This window comes from Amblyomma americanum, chromosome 9, assembly GCF_052857255.1.
Source record: "Amblyomma americanum isolate KBUSLIRL-KWMA chromosome 9, ASM5285725v1, whole genome shotgun sequence".
In the NCBI taxonomy this organism is placed as follows: domain Eukaryota; kingdom Metazoa; phylum Arthropoda; class Arachnida; order Ixodida; family Ixodidae; genus Amblyomma; species Amblyomma americanum.
Window position 1 is genome coordinate 148,571,864 of NC_135505.1, and position 19,107 is coordinate 148,590,970.

The following is a 19,107-nucleotide window of genomic DNA, read 5'->3' on the forward strand; positions in this document are numbered from 1 at the left end:
TTTCTCCTCAGTGTCCCTTTAAGAACTTTGTGGGGTACGGTGGCCGCAGCTGGCAAAGGACAGGGTTAATTGGAGAGACATGGGAGAGGCATTTGCCCTCCAGTGGGCGTAGTCAGGCTGATGATAACTGCATGCGCAACTACGGAAGCCAATAATTTTGTTCCTTTACTTTCGCGATGCGGCAACTTAAAGCAACGTGCAATGCTTGAAAACGGGCGCGCGATTGGCGCGGCGCTACTTAGCCCTTGATATCGATACAAGATTTCTCAAATGCACTGACAACGTCCCGTTAGCGTGGCATAGTTCCGTTTACATTAAACGGCCGATCATACCTGATGCTTGACACTCTGCAGAAAAACTGTATGCGACTGTTTGCTTTAGGGCCCATTCACACTTGAGAGTCGCAGAGGTCGCGCGACCGTTTTGGTCGAAATGCGACAGTCGCAAACGGTCGCGTTGGTCAAAAAGCGACAGTCGCGGGCCGGTCGCTCGCTGCTCGATTTTGCAGCCTCGCGACTGCGAGTCGCAAACCGCTGAACCAATCAGCGAGCGATCCGACCTTTCGGCAACGACGCCGCTCGCGGGTGCGCCGAGCTGCCGTATTCGTCACTAAGCCTAGCCGGTTTCACATCGATGCCGCAGCTGAGGGCGTTTCGGAACTGACCAGCGCTGTAACCAAGATGCTACTTTCGCTACGGATTTATTGTGAACCCCGTCTCATGATGATATAAAAATATGCTCGATTTCCGCGACGCCTTCAGGAGCGGAGAAACAGACGCCAGGCGATCGAGCCGCTTTGGGCAACAGCAGCAAGGCGGCTATGAGAAGAAATTCGCTTGTATCCAGCAGCTCGGTATTGGCCAACGACCCTCAAAACTGATTCATTTTTAAATTTCGACTTCCCAGAGCATGGTATGAACGGGAACAAACAACATACTAGCACATTTTTCCGACGCTAGCGGCCGGCATCCAGGCTGGCTGGCAGGCCGCTTGAACGGCCGCGGTGCACATTGCCGCTACATCCTCCTCTTCGCTCAGGTCGTCGCAGTACGTATTGCTAATATCGAGGGGCCAGAGCACTTTCGAGAATCTAGCGCGAGCGCAGGAGACGCGGCCAAAGCAGACGAAACTCTCGAAAGCGTGCGAGCGGCGTCATTCCCAAGAGTTCTCATTTCAAACGAGAGTCGAACGAGAATGCGACCCGCAGGTCGCCCTTGCAAGTGTGAACATCGGTGTTGTCGAACTGCGGTGTAGTCGCAGGCGACTGCTGGTCGCGCGACCTCTGCGACCGTTTTGGTCGAAATGCGACAGTCGCAAACGGTCGCGTTGGTCAAAAAGCGACAGTCGCGGGCCGGTCGCTCGCTGCTCGATTTTGCAACCTCGCGACTGCGAGTCGCAAACCGCTGAACCAATCAGCGAGCGATCCGACCTTTCGGCAACGACGCCGCTCGCGGGTGCGCCGAGCTGCCGTATTCGTCACTAAGCCTAGCCGGTTTCACATCGATGCCGCAGCTGAGGGCGTTTCGGAACTGACCAGCGCTGTAACCAAGATGCTACTTTCGCTACGGATTTATTGTGAACCCCGTCTCATGATAATATAAAAATATGCTCGATTTCCGCGACGCCTTCAGGAGCGGAGAAACAGACGCCAGGCGATCGAGCCGCTTTGGGCAACAGCAGCAAAGCGGCTATGAGAAGAAATTTGCTTGTATCCAGCAGCTCGGTATTGGCCAACGACCTTCAGAACTGATTCATTTTTGAATTTCGACTTCCCAGAGCATGGTATGAACGCGAACAAACAACATACTAGCGCATTTTTCTGATGCTAGTGGCCGGCATTCAGGCTGGCTGGCAGGCCGCTTGTACGGCCGCGGTGCACATTGCCGCTATATCCTCCTCTCCGCTCAGGTCGTCGCAGCCAATTGCTAATATCGAGTGACCAGATCACTTTCGAGTGCCAAGCGCGAGCGCAGGAGACGCGGCCAAAGCAGACGAAACTCTCGAAAGCGCGCGAACGGCGTCATTCCCAAGAGTTCTCATTTCAAACGAGAAGGCGACCCGCAGGTCGCCTTTCCAAGTGTGAACATCGGTGTTGTCGAACTTCGGTGTAGTCGCAGGCGACTGCTGGTCACGCGACCTCTGCGACGCTCAAGTGTGAATGAGCCCTTAGCGCCCTTAGAACGACACTGCGCAACTTGCTGTATGCCCACGCTTCGCGCCGCCGGGCTATGGCCAGCTAAATAGAGACGTGCAACCATTCCGCTATTTTCACGTACGTACTGGTAGCGATGACAATTTAGACAAGTACATAAGCAAGCTCTCAAAAACGAGAAATTATAGACTGCTAAATTTTTTAATTTTCAAAAAGTTAAGTGCTTTTTTTTGCAACGCTTTGTTTTTTGCTTTTGAAAAGGTGAATTTGTCGTCAGTCACCCATGTCAGTTGGGACGTGTCGCTACGGTGGCGGCGATCAACGTCCATCTCTCGAAGTTGGCTTCAGCCTCACCCGTTCGGCGTTTCCGTGCTTGTGTGGGATTCCGAAGTTTATTTTGGACAGTTCGTAAACATTCGAAGGACTCGTGCAGTTTTCCTGTTGCGTGTGCTAACATGAAACGTGCACAGAGCCGGACAACCTCAAGCTTAGTCATCGTGCATTAATGGATGTATCAGGTAAGCCGTCTCAATAGTGATCCGCTGTCGGTCTCATCGACGGGTGGAAGGGGGGGGGGGGGGGGGGGGGGTGGCGACCACTCGCCCGAACGATGATGGTTGGGCTTAACGCAATTAGTACGGCTGTTAATTAACGCTCGATCTGTGGACAGTGCATGTCTCAGGCGTACCGTGCATGCTCGACCGAACCTCGAGGGCGCGGCTGGTGCCCGATACGCGGCCGCAAATTTTGCCAGGCCAACAGCGAAGTGAACGGCAGTCTGTCCTTCCTGCTTTTAATTTGCTTTTTTTTTTTCTTGTGCTCTTTCCCTCTGCTCGCCCTGTTCCGTCGTCGTCGCTGCGGGCCGTGCGAGAACACGGATTTCGTCGACACCGATTCTCGACAGGGGCAGCGACGACGCTTGCAGAAGGTGGCCTCGTAAAGCGAGGGAGGGAAAAGCAAAAAAATGCATCGCGTTTTTTGGACGGAAAAAACGCCGCCAGAGCCGCCGCCGTTTTCGGCGTGCGCCGCGCACGTATGGCCGGGGCTCTGACCGGCCGAGACACTGGCGCTCATGTGTGGCAGATCCAACGGCAGCTGTGATCGCACGCCGCTCCACACAGCAGACCGCCAGCAGAGGGGAGGGGGGGCTCGTTTTGCCGGACACGGCTGGCATCCACACTACGTGCGCACGGCACACTGCCGCGATCGGTCCGTGTAGAGTTACGGATTCGCCTCGGATGTCCCAAAGACGCACTAAGATTCCGCGATGCCGCGAAAGATAACGCGCAAACGTGGTTGCTGAAGGCGTGGATGAGTAGCGATTTAGTTCGGGTCTTTACCTTTCCAGCGCACCGCAACCAACTTTTAACGTGCTGCATTCGAGCAGCGCCGACAAAATCCGCTTGATTTTTTTTTAGTGCTTTCATTGAGTCGTGTATACGCTTGGTATTCACTGCACATCATGTGGCCTTGGCGTCCTGAAGTCCCAGAGGCATCAAACGTGTTGAAACTGCATACTTTGTGTAAATCTGTCTCCCATAGTGTGCTTCAGTGCTCAGCACGCAGGAAGGGGTGTTGCTCTTGTCTCCTTGTAGCAAATTTACTCCACAAGGTTGTGTTAAGTTGCTTTAGTTTAGGCACCAGTGTCAATATCGTGGCTGACGAATATATTGTTATACCATGCTAATTGGAGCGCTGGTTGTGGGGTTCGTCCTTGATAATGCCAATATTGGCTGTTCTGGCATGTTTAAGCATTCTCACAAAAACTCCACAAAATTTGCCTTGAGCTTCATAATGTACAAGTGCATCTTATGTTGCTCTTAGCACCACCATGAATTCCACTGCTAAAAAAAAAAAAAACACTGTGCTACCATGTAACTTGATATTGAAAGACTTACAAATAGTAAGGTTGCCGAGGTGCAACTATTCCATCATTATGCAGAAAATGATCCTTTTGGTGTCATCTACGACATATGAGAGGTACACCCGAAGCAGTTTCATGTAAGGCCACTTTTTAGGAACATGAAAAGGATTATTGTTATGGTGTTCAGTTTTAGAATAAGCTGTATGATATGTTTTTAAAACTTGGTTATAGAAAAATAACGTAAAACGGCTCATTGACATTTGTGTGTGGTCTGGTGTGAATGAATTGTCATTTAGCTAGCCGGTAATAACAAGAAAAGTGAAAACTAGATGTAAACTTTTGTCACACAAGTACAGTTAAAAACTCCACCATTTTTGAGAGCAGAGGGAATATGAACAGCCTCTTTGAAATCCTTTTGCCATGGAAACATCTGTGTAAAGGCATACAAAAAGCTGCGATCTGTAGGCCCAGAAGTTTGGTACCTGAAAAGCTGCAGACCACATATGAAATCATCTTAGTTGTGCCATAAAGCTTTTGCCTCCTGTGGCTGCATAGGCTGCGTCTCTGAGAGTTTCATAAAGGCAGAACTACACCTCCAGCTGTGTGCTGTTGAGTGCATAGGGCATAACTCAATGTGTTAAAAAGCGAGCTAGGAGATGCATGCCCACCTGCATCGTAGGTCCGTCTTTTTGTTTCACCCGTATGGGTGATATGAATGTGAAAATGCACAGGCGTGAGATTTCTGTGTGGTACGGAAAACTATTTGCGCTTTCGAAAGGCAGTGGCGGCACCACGCGGTATCTCTTCGTGAAGCAATGCAACATTGATCGCAGTGCTTTGAAGCATGCAAAATGCCTGTCAGAAAGCCAAATACTTTTACTTTTCTGTGATGTGTGAGTCAGTTCATATCCGAAAAAGCAAGCTGCTGTTATTGCTACCAAGAAAAAAAGCAGTGAATTATCACCTGGTTTGGTGTAGTTACCAGGACACTTTGTTACATTGTTCAGATTGTTACTAGTCTGCTTCACAGTGAGGCACTTTCTTTACATGTCAGTAGATTGTTGCTGGGAATTTTTTTTCATTGCAGTGCTCACTACAGTGTTTAAAAAGTAAGCTGCTGTGAAAGTTAGAGTATACACACCGAACTTTTGGGTGCGCTGTTTCTTCATTGTAATGATGCGTAAGGCATACATAGATTGCCACGTGGTATTCTCCTACGACCGCTGAATAATTTATAATAGAATTTCTTTCTTGTGCTGTTTCGGTTTCGGTTCCAACAGCTGAATGATGACTATGACGTCAAAGTGTGATTATAGGTTATGTGAGGCATGAAAAAACTGCAATATAATGGTTGCATCTACATTTGTTGTCACTCCGGCTCTTGAGGAAGGCTGACTTCAGCACTGTAGTGAATTAAAACGATAAGCAGCGATTATGTAGCAATTTTTGCACTTTAACGTTACAGCCATTGTTCAGCTTTTGAAACCAAGACAGTATGACAGAAAAACTTGATAATAAATCGTTTAGTGGTGGTAAGAGAATACCACACGGTGATTCATGCATATTAGTGTCTTCTGCATCAATGTAGAGAAGACAACATGCCACCAAAATTAGGTGTTTATACTCCTTTAAGATAGTGCAGAGTGTAACTACACTTCCTGGAGGATGTTTTTTTTTTAAAAGGCAAACTTATTTTAGCTTTGATTTGTAGCTCACTGCAACCTTATTATATTGCACTGGTTCATTATGGCCATTGTGTAGCTTCATTCCAGTCTTTGGAAAACAGAGTATTGCAGCGTGACTGCAACATTGCTACATCAATAGCACAAATATCAGAGTCAGATTTTTGTTGGCGAAAATAACGAAGCGCCGACCAAAAGGTGTTGTCAAGATGGAAGGACGTTTCGACTTCCACACGGAAGTCTTGTTCACTGATGTACGCTAGATGCCTGCGACGATTAGCACAACGTACTTAAGCTTTGTGTGCGAAATTTTTTCATCAGTGAACAAGACTTCCGTGTGGAAGTCGAAACGTCCTTCCATCTTGACAACACCTTTTGGTCGGCGCTTCGTTATTTTCGCCAATGTATTCACCCGACCAGACGAGATTTCGTCGAACCTTAGATTTCATCAGATTTTTGTTGATTGCATGGAGTGTGCACAGTGCCAGAACAACCGTTTCTATCTAGAGAGTGAGCATTGACTTCCTCCTTCATGAAGCCCTCCAGTTTCTTATCTACTGCTTAGTGAAAGCTGATTCTGTCTCTAGTTTCTCCTCCACCATTGAGTGCAAACCATTCTATGGCTGGCACTTTAATCACTGCCACCTGTTTACTCTGTTGTGTGGGTATGAATAGTGTACTGTGCAGAACGATGATTGAATGCGCTAGGAATTGAAAGCCATTTAGAACACGTAAAAAAAATGGCTTATCAGACACGCTTTCACGAGTTTGCTTTGGTAAGATACATTTACTGCACCTAGGGTACCTCTCTCTTTCTCTCGTTCCTTATTGATTTTCCTCATCCCTTGTCCCAATGGCCTGGTTAAGTGGTTGTCTAGGGTTAGACAATTATTGTGCCTTTCCTCTCCACATAGCCTCTTCCATCATGAGCCTGGCAGATGTCTAGTTACACTTGTGCTAGCAGCATGGCTCAGTGCACATCACAATGCTGAACAGTGATTTTCAGCTTGCAGTGCAGCCAGACAGTATTTTTGCACCTTTGTTATCTGCCAACCTAGCAGCAGCGGGCGGCAGAAGGTTAGGTGGGCGGATGAGATTAAGAAGTTTGCAGTCATAGGGTGGGCGCAGCTGTCAAAGGACAGGGTTAATTGGAGAGACATGGGAGAGGCCTTTGCCCTGCAGTGGGTGTAGTCAGACTGATGATGATGATGACGAATCTGCAAAAACATTTTGTTCTGTGGATCTAACCACTAATTCTGATCAGAAAGAAACTAAGCAACCTAAGGCCTGCTTTCCCCAAAGGACGCATTGCTCTGGCAGAGGCACCGTCCCTCGGCTTACAGTGGCTGGAAAGAGTGGACATTGTCTTGCTTCCCACCTCCACATTGCCTTTAGCACGCTGCACCTTGCTGTTGTGCAACATAGTACACTCTAAATGTTAAGTAGTGCTTGTCTCCAAACTTGCGGCAAGTTGTACCTACTGACTTGACAGTTGCGCTTGCATGCTGTTTGTGAATCCAGCTCATTGTTCAGTGTTGTGTCCTCTGGTTAGAACCTTTGCTACTAGTGGGTGTTCATTGAAATTTGTGCAGCTTTTCTTACCGAAAAGCAGTTTTCAACATTTAGTTCCCACTATTGGCTTGTTTGAGATGTGAGCACTGAATAAACATTTTGTGGCATTTCTTAACATCCGGCCCGAGACCTGGAATCGAAATTGTGGTGCCAATTTTTTTCATAAGTTCATAAGTTTTTCATAATTTTTTTCAATTTTGTTCATAAGTAATTGAAATAGCTTCTGCTGGGTATTGAAGTTTAGGCTGAGTGCTGGGATATGTCCAGTATAGTGAAAATTGTGAAATATTTAAGGCATAGAGAAAAATTAGAGCCTTCATAGCTAATGTATTTTGGTTGCACCATTATGAGTGGTAATAAGTGCTACACCACCTTTTGAGATGCATGTGTATCCGCTCACTTTGTTTTTGACATAGCCATAAAATGTGCTATCATGCGAGGGAAAAAGTATGACTTTGGCGACACTTACTAGATGGCAGCACAGGTTCTAAACGTAACTGAGAAATATGCTCTCTAGTAAATTAAACCTTCCACTATGGCTGACATGTCAACAATTCCCTTGTTCAATATGTTGACAAATTTTTCATTGCAGAGTCTCAGGGGAATGTAGCATGCATTTTTGCACTTGTTACTTCGCAGGCATAATGTAAGCAGTGCTGAAAGATGGCTGTTTAAGTAACTGTGGTTAAAGTTCACTACCATTCTTTGCATAGCCCTGCTGTGTCAGCATTACCGTTCCTGATGACGGATTATTTGCTAGAGTATAACCCTTCATGGCCTGCCAGGTTTGAAAATTCCCAGGTGTGGAAATAATTTGGTCAAGAAAATTCATCCATGCTTAAATGTTGATGTCACTGATCATGATGGGCCTGCTACGAAGAGGTCTTATTTCATGTAATGCTGCATTAGTTTTTGGTACCTTCTGTTTTTTGGCCTTGTGTTAATTGAGTGTGCATACAGAAGCAGTGCTGGAGATTTTGAGGTTGTAAAGAAGTTTAGGCTGTTCTTTAGCTGCTTTGTAAGCTGCTCATGGAAATAGGACATGTTTGTAGCCATGTAGCAGTAATGATGTTTGGAAACTCATTCGAGTCTGGGAGTTACGGGGACCATGTAAACCATACTCTTCCAATGTAATCTAGGGCATGTCCGGTACGCTTTTGTCCGCAACCAATAGGTATAGTGGCTACCTTTTATATCATTTTTGTTCGGGGATTTGAGCTCTTTTTACCAAACCTATTTCTTTCTTTAACGCAATTAGAATGCAAATTTTTATTTTTTATTTTTCTCTCAAGGAGTCTATTGAAGGCCACTTTTGTTGTTGTTTCTCTATTACAACAAAACATTTTGTTGAACATGCATAAATTTGGTCAGTCTATTCATGCGTGATCATATAAAATGCACGATAAGAATTGGCTTTCTGTGTCTTGTCTTGTTTTGAAATTAATGTTACTGCTGTAAAAAAAATCTTGTTTTGAGATAAATGAGTGAAGTAAAATGTAACTCATTGCGAAGCTTTTCTTCCTGCCAACATTTGCTGACTGATTTATTCCATAGGAACCACCTCCATAGTCATTATTCAAGTCATCTTTGGTTTTCTTTGTCTTTCTTTGCCAGTTGTGTAGCTTCATGGGCTTGTTTTATGACTTGCTGTGCTGCTCAGTCAGCAGAATAAACTTAATGCCAGCTAACTTCTCATAGCCAATAGAGAGTGTTCAGGATGCCTCAAAATCCTTTAGAGCCCTGGCTCTTGCCGTGTTGTGGTCATTGAATGTTAGGACTGGCATCTAATGTTCACACCCTTAGTGCCTTAAGTACTAGAAAGGCTTTTTTTGGAGCTTGCTTCCAGGTGATGCTTCTGAAGGGCTAAAATGAGGCGAATGTGGAGGCTGGGAGCTCGAAGATTGTTACCGCATATGCTTTTAAAAACTCCAACTGAACTAAGAGAGTTTCATTTCCAGCTGTGGAATTCGATTTCAAGTTGCAGGGGAAAATGTCTCCACAAGAAAGGGGGCCTGGCCACTCGCTTCATCTTTTTGAGAAGTATCCTTGGGTGGGAAATATGCCACCCAGGAAGTGGTGCAATACAGGAAAAGATGCGAAAAAGAATGTATTTTCAGAAATGCAACAAAAGAAAAAATCTGTTTATTTAAGATTTCTTGCTTACCTGGTCACCTTTAGAGTAATGCATATGTTGCTGTGCTCTACTTATTATGTAGGTTTGTGCAGGTGGGGTCATCATGAGTTTGAAATTGATTCCAAAAGTGTTTCTGAAATCTCAGATGTGCTGTTGTGCCCATGTGCACTTGCAGTCGTAATTAAAAATGCTGCATCCCTCTGCTGTGCTCACAACTTGCTTGTTAGGCATACTCGTGCAGTTAACAATTTTTTATGGCTAGCTAAGTATGTATAAATTAAATGGGACAGCAGCACAGCACTTTCAAGTGTGAATGGTGTTCCATGCAGTGCAGTCACCTTTAATTACGATCTGCAGATCCAAATCATAAGAGTGAAATAGCTAGGAAAATAAATATGGAGTGCACTGCATATGGTTGGTCCTTTGAACTTGTAAGTAGCAGCTTAACAATATCCTTCAAGGGAAGAGTATGCAGTAGTCGTATCCTGTCAGTACTCGCATAACGTGCAGAAGATTGGAGGCGAATGAAAAAGTTTCAAATTAGACTGAGGACAACACTGCAAGTTGTGAAAAGTAAAACAGCAATGGTAGCTTTGAGAGACAGGAAGACTTCAGAGTTGATTAAGAAACAAATGCGAGTTAAGGATAAATCAGTGACAGGGAATGGACACAGGCAGGGTGTGTAAAATGGAGGGCAGATAACCGATGGTCCCTTAGAGTAACGCAGAAAATTCAAGGGAGAGGTAAGCATGGCAGGAGGCGCCGTAGAGTCAGGTGGGCTGATGAGATTAGGAAGTTTCCGGGAATAAAGTGGCCGCAGCTGGTGCAGGGCAGGGTTGGGGGGAGAGATATGGGAGAGTCCTTTATCCGGCAGTGGACGCAGTTAGACTGATGGCGTTGAATCTGTGCACATTTGTGTGGTGCTGCATTAGCAAACCTGTATGCTTATGATTTTAGCTCAAATGGGATTTTCGGGGCACGTTACCTTGCTGCATGTCTTGTATGATAAATGCCACCCTGCATGGGCATGAGGCACGCACGAAGCACCCTGCCGCCCATTTGGCTGTGGTGCTGATTAGAAACCTGAAAGTGACGGCAGGGTTCGGACGCTCTCTAAAACCGGCTCTGTTGCTTCTTAATATATGGGAGAAACTGCCGCACGAACATTTGTGTCATGGCATTGTTTTTGTCACCAAACTATAATAGGGGAGAAGTCAAGAAGGCTGCGCAAATTTTCGTCGAAGGGGGCTCTCCAGCCAATGGTGTCAGCCAATTGTCATGACATCACTGTTGATCCCATATTACGGAGGCACTTTCCAGGCACCGGCGATTTCATGCGATATTCCCGGACAACTTTTTATGGCAGTGCACAGGAGGCTAGGCAGGCAAGGGTTGAAGATGGTCGTTTGTCCCCATGCCATGAGGAGTGGGCTCCTCAGCTCTAGTCACCGTGCACCCTGTCTCTTAACTTCCCCCTTCACTGCTTTACACCCCTGGTCCTGACAATGAATAATTCACTCATCACAGCACAAGGACAAAGGAGCATCTTCTTTTCTTTCCTGTCTAGCCTCTGCTGCATTGCAACCACGGCATCATGATAGCTGGTTGACGCCAGTTGGCTGAAAGACATGCTTTGAGGAGCATTCACTGCTGCCTTCTTGACTTGTACTCAAGTGTAGTCATTGTGACACCGCTGATTCACTTCCGCTGCCTTCTGTGCACCTGCCTAGTACATAAATCTGTTGTGATTCCGTTACCTTGGCAAAGCAACCACCGCCGTTCTTGCTACATTATGGTCACTGTTCCCTGTTATGATCTTTTCTGGTGTTGTAGATCATGCATGGACAGGGCAATCTTGCAGTCTGGGGTGCTGGAAATGTTATCTGGTAATTTGTATGCTTGTTGTTTGTATGTGTGGTGAGAAAGTGAGGGCCATGCATTCTGCAGGGCATACTTGCTTCATGGAGGTGCTGAAAATTGCAAGCACGTGTGAGTGTGGTGCCTTTGCCTTGCTGATGGTGGCATCATTGCTCTTTCTCGCAGATGCGGACTTTGACTCGTACTGGGAGAATGAGTCTCGCAACAACAACCGCAACCGCATCCGAGTAGGCCGACAGTACCAGGCCACAGTGCCTCCGCTGCTGAGGCCAGGCGAGTGGTGCATTGTGTTCCAATGCATTGGGGCAGTGCAGCGAGAAAACAGGGCTTTTGCAGGGCATGCTGTTTCTTTAGTTTTTCTGTTCCCTTTGCTTTTTATCTCCTTGTTGAGGTGCGCCAAATCCACGTGTCGTACCTTTGTTACCAAGCTTTCTTTTTTCCCACTCGCATGGCTTCGGGCGCAAAAAACCCAAAACCAGCTGCTTGCAGCTAGAAAGTGAGGTGCAGTGCCCCAAAGTAAGGTGCTGTACTGGTGTGTGTCAACCTTTTATGTTGTGCTGCATGGTCTTGAACTCGGAAGTGTGCTGCACACAGTTTTGCATTTCGCTTTTATGCGAAGTTTTGCTGCTTGTTGTGCACTGCTCTTTTGTGCTTTTTGGTGGCTGATAACGCTTAACCTAGAGTGCTTGGTGCATGGTTTATTTCTGCCCACGGCACGGAACTAAACTCTATAAGATCTCTTGGGAGAGCCCAATCACGTAACCAGCAAGAAAAGCAAGGAAGCATTGGAAGATTTGCAGAGGTTGCTGTGCAGGAGCTTGGTGGGCACTGCCTCACACTGCCCAGAAAGGCTGTTCTTTGATGGCTTTAGGACATGGCTGGTGACTGTGACTGTGATGGGAGGAACTCGTTGCAGAGAGGAGAGGAATGTCCACAATGAAAAAGCTTAAGATAACATGTTGTATGTGCTACTTCTTTCTTCCAAGATGATGAGTTCTGCCTAGTTTCATGGTTACTCGTGGATTACAAGATCCAGATGTGTTGAAAAGAGGCAGGGCAGACACTGGCTTTTAATAATTGCCTAGTAATCATGAATTTAGGAAGGCAGTACTGCCTAGTCCAAAATGTTGTAATGAAGAAAAGTCCTCTCGTGGAAACATTAGCTAGTAGACTGAGGCTTACCTTCCTCCCTTGTCTTGTACTGTAGAGAATTCAGTCTTAACCAGTCCTCTCTCTGCCATGGATCACTCCTTTGCGAGTGTTGTTCGCCCTCTTGGGTGTGAGTCCCCGTACTCCTGCTTTTCTCCTCCTAAAAGACACTTTCTGTTTGGCTGCTTGGTTTGGCACAGTTCGAGAAACCAGTGCAGAAAGCAGCGCCTCTTTCAGTGCCTCTTTTTGTTCTTGTCCACTATGTGTGTCTATGCTGGTTCATTAATGTATCTTTGTCCTCCTCTCCTGTGGCAGGGGAGAGTGATGGGCGTCGTCTGGAAGACCTGGAGACGCTCCGGTGGCGGCCTGAGAGCCTATCGGAGCAGAGCATTGACGAGTACATGTCGATGGCCAAGGCGGTGAGCCTGTTTGCGCGCGCCATGGGCAAGTGGGGGCCCGAGGGCCGAGGCGGGGGTCCCGAGTGCCTGCAGACGGCGCTGCGAGGCCTGTCGGACTTCGTGGCCTCTCACCATGGCTGCCAGCAGGATGCTGGCTGCCGGGTGGGCCAGCCCCTGCCAGCCATCATGACCTCCACGGAGGCTAGCCTGTTCGCGCGCGCCATCGACGAGTGCGGCAAGAACTTCGGCGCCATCAAGAAGGACTTTGTGAGTCGCATGCTGCACTTGGCAGAGAACTTCCTTAAAGGAACAGACTCTGTTAAGCTGATGCCTGTGATGAACTGAACAGTCCAAATACAGTTGCCTTCTTTAGTTTCCCATTGCAAAAATGCATTGCATAGCACACACTCATAGGTATAACAATTCATCTGAATTGTGCATGCCAGTGCTCTACCAGCCTGGCAGTGTGGCAGAGTATTTTCAGTACCCATCTGTGTAAAATGTAATTAGCCACATTTCTCTCTTGAAACTCAGCAGCAGTCTTTTGGAACACATGAATCGTGAGCAATGTTTTGTAAAGTATTCAGACCCAGAGTGGCCACCTCAATGGTTGATGGCAAGTGCTCTCAAAAATTTATGAATATGCAGTTGCCAACCGATTTTTTGAACTCAGTGGGACCCAGAAAATGGTCTGACTAATCGAACAGTCTGTAAAATCCGTGAACCTAGAAAAAAATAACATTTTCTGTGAAAATCTGGCTTTCAAAATCGCAAAAATCGCTCCTCCCCATGTTCCGCCCACAAGTGATAATATTGAACTGTACGTGAGCCATAGTCATGTATTCGTCATCTCTGCGCCCTCTCATGTCACGATACCAGACAGTGCGACGTGGCCGCAAGTCATGCCACGAACGAATGCGCCTGCCGTGCGAAGCAAGAACAGTCAGTTTGCACAGCGCAGCGACACTCGCAAAGACCAAGAAGTAACCTACGGGAAGACGCGAACGGAAGCCAGCGCCTCCGAATCCACTCCCCCTCCCTCTACCGCATTTGCTGTCCCACCACCGCGGGTGTTGTCGCCCACGCTGCGGCGGACATTGCGGCTGTCCCGCTGTTCCTTTGTACCATTTTCAATGCGACCACGTGTTCTTTGTAGGCCATCTCGATAGCAATGGAAAGCGTCCCATTATCTCGAATGGCAGTGATGAAGAAATAGCCAAGCCTATCCAAGCCAGTCCGTCCGATTCATTCCGTCAGCGCCCTCTGCCCGCCGATTCCGTTTAAAATCCAAGAAGCGCATTTCACGGCGGCGGAGAAAGAGTTGGTTGTGGCAGCGATGCCCGTACGTCTGTACTAGGTCGAAATAGCGAATTTTGGGTTGAGAAACGATCTCTACAGTATAGTTGGCGTCTGTTTTAGTCCAAAAATGGAACTTTTAGACCCCACAAAGTCCGAAATGTCGGTTGTGAAAATGTACATGTTCCTATGAGGTGCACGATGGTTCCTCAGCTAAGTCCGAAATATCACGCAAGTCTGAATTATTGGAGTCCGAAAAATCGGTTGGCTACTGTATAGTAATTTTCTTTGAGAGTAATGACTAAACGTTTCCTTGCAAAGCTTATCAACACCCCCCACCCCTCTCAGGTGCAGCCCGGCTGATTAGCAACAAACCGAACAGCAAACGGTTAGGTAGTTTCGGATTCCAGCGCATGCAGGAGGTTACCGGAAGTTTGCTCTTGCAACTAATTATCCAGGAAAGGTACCGCCAGTGCGAGCGATGTGGGTAAACGGCTCGCAATACGCCTCTTGCCACTCACACCTTTCACAGCCGCATATGGCTGGCAATGCGTTTGCGCCGATCTTCCCAAGCCTGCCTTGTGTGCGCCCATGTGCACCCTTGTGCATGCTGCTAGTCTGGTGCAGCAGGGAATTTAAATAGTATGCAAGCAGGCTTTTTTTTTTAAACCAGGGTAATAAATAAGGGGTGCACAAATTAAGCGCGTAAATTTAGTATTTGTTTGCATGATGATATTATATGACAGGAATTAGTCAAAAGAATTAGAGCTCAGACCTTGAAAGCAGTTTTCTGTTGAGACGTTTTGGCTAGCATCACGAGGTGTGCGGCGCAGTTGGAGACGCGCACACAAGGACGAAGAAACAGTACAGTGTGTCACATTTTGTTTTTTCGTCCTTTTGTTCATGCTTCCAGTTGCGCTCAATCACACATGGGTGTGGAGGACCCGGCAGAAATTGCTTAATTAGTCACCGTAGAAAGTGGAATTCTATCTGTGGGTTCATAGCATTTCCCCCTCATTGGATACTAACTAGTGCCTGGCATAACTAGTGCCTGGCATACGAAGGCATACACTTTGGTTAAAGCTTAGAACCCAGGAGGGCTTACTTCTGGGCCACTTTACATGGCTTGTTATGCATCCACAGTGTTCCATATCACTCGGAACGTGAGATTAGCCCTTGTTCCCACCGCTCTGAAAATGAAGGGACTTCCACAGATGCTGTGCTACAAAAGTCCCACTACAAGGCTTAAATGCATGCCCTCCCCCTTCCCCTCGATATCTCTACTTTTGACGAAGGTTGTACCTGTGCACTCGCTTATCTCACCTGCCTTTTCTGCGCATACCCCCCATGGCGTTCAGCTTGGATGTGAGAAGGTGGGGGTGTGCTGAGTGTGTTCTGGTGTTTGCTGTGCAGCTGCCCTGGAAACCGGTGAAGAGCTTGATAGAGTTCTACTACCAAGGGCGCCACCCCAAGCAGGAGCCCCACGAGGAGGACGGGGAAGGAGGAGGAGCGGACGAGGGCAGTGCCGCCGGCTGCAGTGGAAGCCATTGTCCCGCCACCAACTGTGTCAAGGTGCGTTGCTTCGCACGGGTGTGGCCTTTTTTTTTTCCCAGTGTGAGCAGCATAGTTTTCCTTCGCCACTTACCTTCATCCTCCACCCATCTCCAGAAGCCCACACAGCTGTGGAACAAAAAAGTGACAGCAATACTGAATTCAGTGACTCACTCGGAAAGCGATCAGTGTTAAAGTGAAATGCACAACTATTGCTGCCAATGCAGACATGTTGCATCACATTATAGCCTGTGAATTTTTGAATACCAAAGCATTATATGTCCCATTAGCAAAAAAACTGGCGTCCACCATCCGCCGTCCATGGCATGGAGGATATCAGAACATCTTTTGACGCGGCACAGTTTCATTTTGGTGCCGCGTCACCGTAGTCAAGGCATCTGTGTATGACCACCATGCATTGCTTGAACATGTGGATCAAGATTTTCGCCTGCCAGCGTCCGACCCTTGGCGGTGCCAGCATCATCATTCTATATCAACAAGCCGCAGTGTACTGTGCACTTCATGTGCATGCGTGTTCGCAGTCCAGGACGCAAGCAGGCGCGCGACGAGCAGTCTAGGCACAAGTTGGTGCGTGTATGCTGGAACCAGTCTGTGCATGCTTGCAGTCCAGGACTGAAGCAGGTGCATGGCGAGCAGTCCAGGACACAAGTAGGCACGTATGCCGGAACCGGCCTGCGCGTGCTCTTGGTCCAGGACACAAATAGGCATGCGTATGCTGGGAACCAGCTTGCATATGCTTGCGGTCTAGGACACAAGTAGGCGCGCATATGCTGGAACCGGTTTGTAGATGCTTGCGGTCCAGGACGCAAGTGGGCACATATATGCCGGAACCGGTCTGCGCGTGCTCTTGGTCCAGGACACAAGCAGGCATGCGTATGCCGGGAACCAGCTTGCACATGCTTGCGGTCCAGGACACAAGTAGGCGCGCATATGCTGGAACCGGTTTGTAGATGCTTGCGGTCCAGGACGCAAGTGGGCACATATATGCCAGAACCGGTCTGCACATTCTCGTGGTTCAGGACACAAATACCGTAAAAACCCGTGTATAATACAAACCCGAATATAATACGAGGTTAAATTTTTAAGACGCGAAATAGAAAAAAAAAATTATCTGCGTATAATACCAGGGAGGCAAGCCAGGTAAGCACAAAGAAGAAAGACATTTATTGAAATCGGACATCGCACTTCAGTCACTCTCTTCTTCAACAGCGTGCATCGAGGGCGTTCGAGATGCCACACTTTTTGAAAGAACAACGCACAAGGTCCGCTGGGATGCTTGACCATGCGTCCACAATCCATTTGCACAGCGTGGCTGGCAATGCTCGCTTCAGCCGCCTGGTCGGCGTCACTGCAGGCTTACCTGAGCGCATCCACTCTGCATAGCACCGCTTGACCGCATCCTTGAAAGGTTTGTTTAGGCAAACGTCAAGTGGCTGCAGCTGGGAAGTCATTTCGCCTGGGATGACGACAAGTTCAGTGCTGCAGTCGCGTAACACTCTCTTGACCGAGTCGGCCAAATGGCAGCAAAACACGTCCAGCACGAGGATTGACGTGAAGGACAACAGTGCACCGGGCTGCCTACACCACACGGACTTCACCCAGTCAAGGACAAGGCCCTCGCTCATCCAACTTTTCTTGTGGCATCTCACGATGACATTCTTTGGCAGCTCCTCACCTTTCGGCATTGTTTTGCGTTTGAACACGACATAGGGCGGGAGCTTGTGGCCGTCTGCTGGGCACGATAGCATGACCGTAACCCGCGTCTTCTTGTTGCCGGTAGACCCGACGCAAACTTGTTTTGAACCCTTCTCGTGCACGGTGAGGGGTGATGGCATGTCCAGGTAAACGGCGTTTGGTCCATGTTGTCTATTTGCCCTAGTTGAAAGTTCTTGGACTTGCGCAGTGAAATGTGGCGCTGAAAAGCCACCAGCAGCTCTTCAAACGATTCGGGCAGTTTTTGGGAAATCGACGTTCGCCGGGGTAACGAAAACCCAGCACGGCACATGTAGCGGTAGATCCAGTGTTTGCTCGCTTTGAAGGCGGTGCTTGGAATACTTTTTTCTGTAGCAAGCTCCCTAGCTTTTACCTGCATGAGCTCCATGCTCACAGCTAGAAGTGCGGCTCGCTGTTCTCTAATGAACTTCGTTAGGGCGAGTTCAATTTCTGGGTATGACCCATTCTTCGGGCCGCGGAAGCTTCTTCGCGTCTCGCTGCACGTGAAAAGTGCTTCCTTCTGTCGTCGCCATCCGCGGATGCTTCCCTCGGTAATGCTGAACTGCCTTGCGGCTGCACTGTTGCCGATGTTCTTTGCAACTAAAATAGCCTTTCTCTTGAATGCAGCCGAATACCGTTTCCTTCGCGAAGCGTGGTTTATGCGTCATCGCGTATGCTGTCAGGAAGACCACGCTGTCACGGGTAACGAAGCCAAGCCATAGCCATACGGCAATAACAAAACCAAAACTTCGAGCAAAACTGAAATTTTTGTTTGGATCTGCAAATATTACGAGGCGGAAATTTGAGGCGCAAATAATAGGAAAAAAGCCTCGTACTACATACGCAGGTTTTTACGGTAGGCACGCATATGCCGGAACTGGTCTTTGCATGCTCATGCTCCAGGACACAAGTAGGCATGTGTATGCTGGAACCAGTCTGCGCATGCTCGCGATACAAGACACAAGTAGGCGCGCATATGCCGGAACCAATCTCTACCATGCTTGCGGTCCAGGGCGCAAGTTGGCGCGCATATGCCGGAACCGGTCTGCAAATGCTCGCAGTCCAGGACGCAAGTAAGCGCTCGTATGCCAGAGCCGGTCTCCGCATGCTCACGGTCCATGACACAATTAGGCACGAGCATGGCACCCAGATTTGTATCTACCAGATATTTGGCGCCCGCGCTAGACGAGTCATATCTGGCGCATTGGCGTACACAAATAATCTGAGAAAGTTTGGCTTTCATGGCTTCCAGAATATCTTCGAGCTGACTGCCTTTCCTTACTTGCATTATACATGATGAAAACTTTTTTTTTGTTTTTTTCATTTTTTCTATCCCAAAATTACAGCTTGTACAGTCGCCGACCAATTTTTTGGACTCAAATGGACCCAAAAAATTGTCCGGATAATCGAACAGTCTGAAAAATCCATGAAGTATGCAAAAATCACTTTATTGGGATGAAATCGGCTTAAAAAAAGGTCACTGATATTACCTTGCGGAAAATTTCTCTTGCTGGCGACAATTTGTGCCTGTATTTGCGCCAAAGTTGTGCTTTCACTGTCTACGCTAGACAGCAAGTTCACGGTGTTTAGTTGAATACTTCCCACGCTTCTTTGACGGACCCGGCGGCACCGGCGGGGCCATGTTGTCCACAACCCGAGTGTGCACCACACCACTCGTCAAACACACGCAAAGACAA

At 47.8% G+C, this 19,107-nt stretch overlaps 1 protein-coding gene across 2 annotated transcripts in view; it reads left to right on the forward strand.

The window, feature by feature from the left end:
• Positions 1 to 2,478: 2,478 nt before the first annotated feature.
• Positions 2,479 to 19,107, forward strand: part of LOC144104865 (uncharacterized) — a 38,680-nt gene continuing 22,051 nt past the window's right edge. Inside the window, exons 1-4 of one of the 2 annotated variants that reach the window (XM_077638086.1) lie at positions 2,479 to 2,670; positions 11,448 to 11,555; positions 12,747 to 13,096; positions 15,539 to 15,697. In XM_077638086.1, coding sequence (XP_077494212.1) covers positions 2,658 to 2,670; positions 11,448 to 11,555; positions 12,747 to 13,096; positions 15,539 to 15,697 — 630 coding nt within the window. In that variant the 5' untranslated portion in view covers positions 2,479 to 2,657. Of the gene's footprint in view, positions 2,671 to 11,447; positions 11,563 to 12,746; positions 13,097 to 15,538; positions 15,698 to 19,107 lie in introns of both variants that reach the window. The other variant, XM_077638085.1, reaches the window with a different exon arrangement.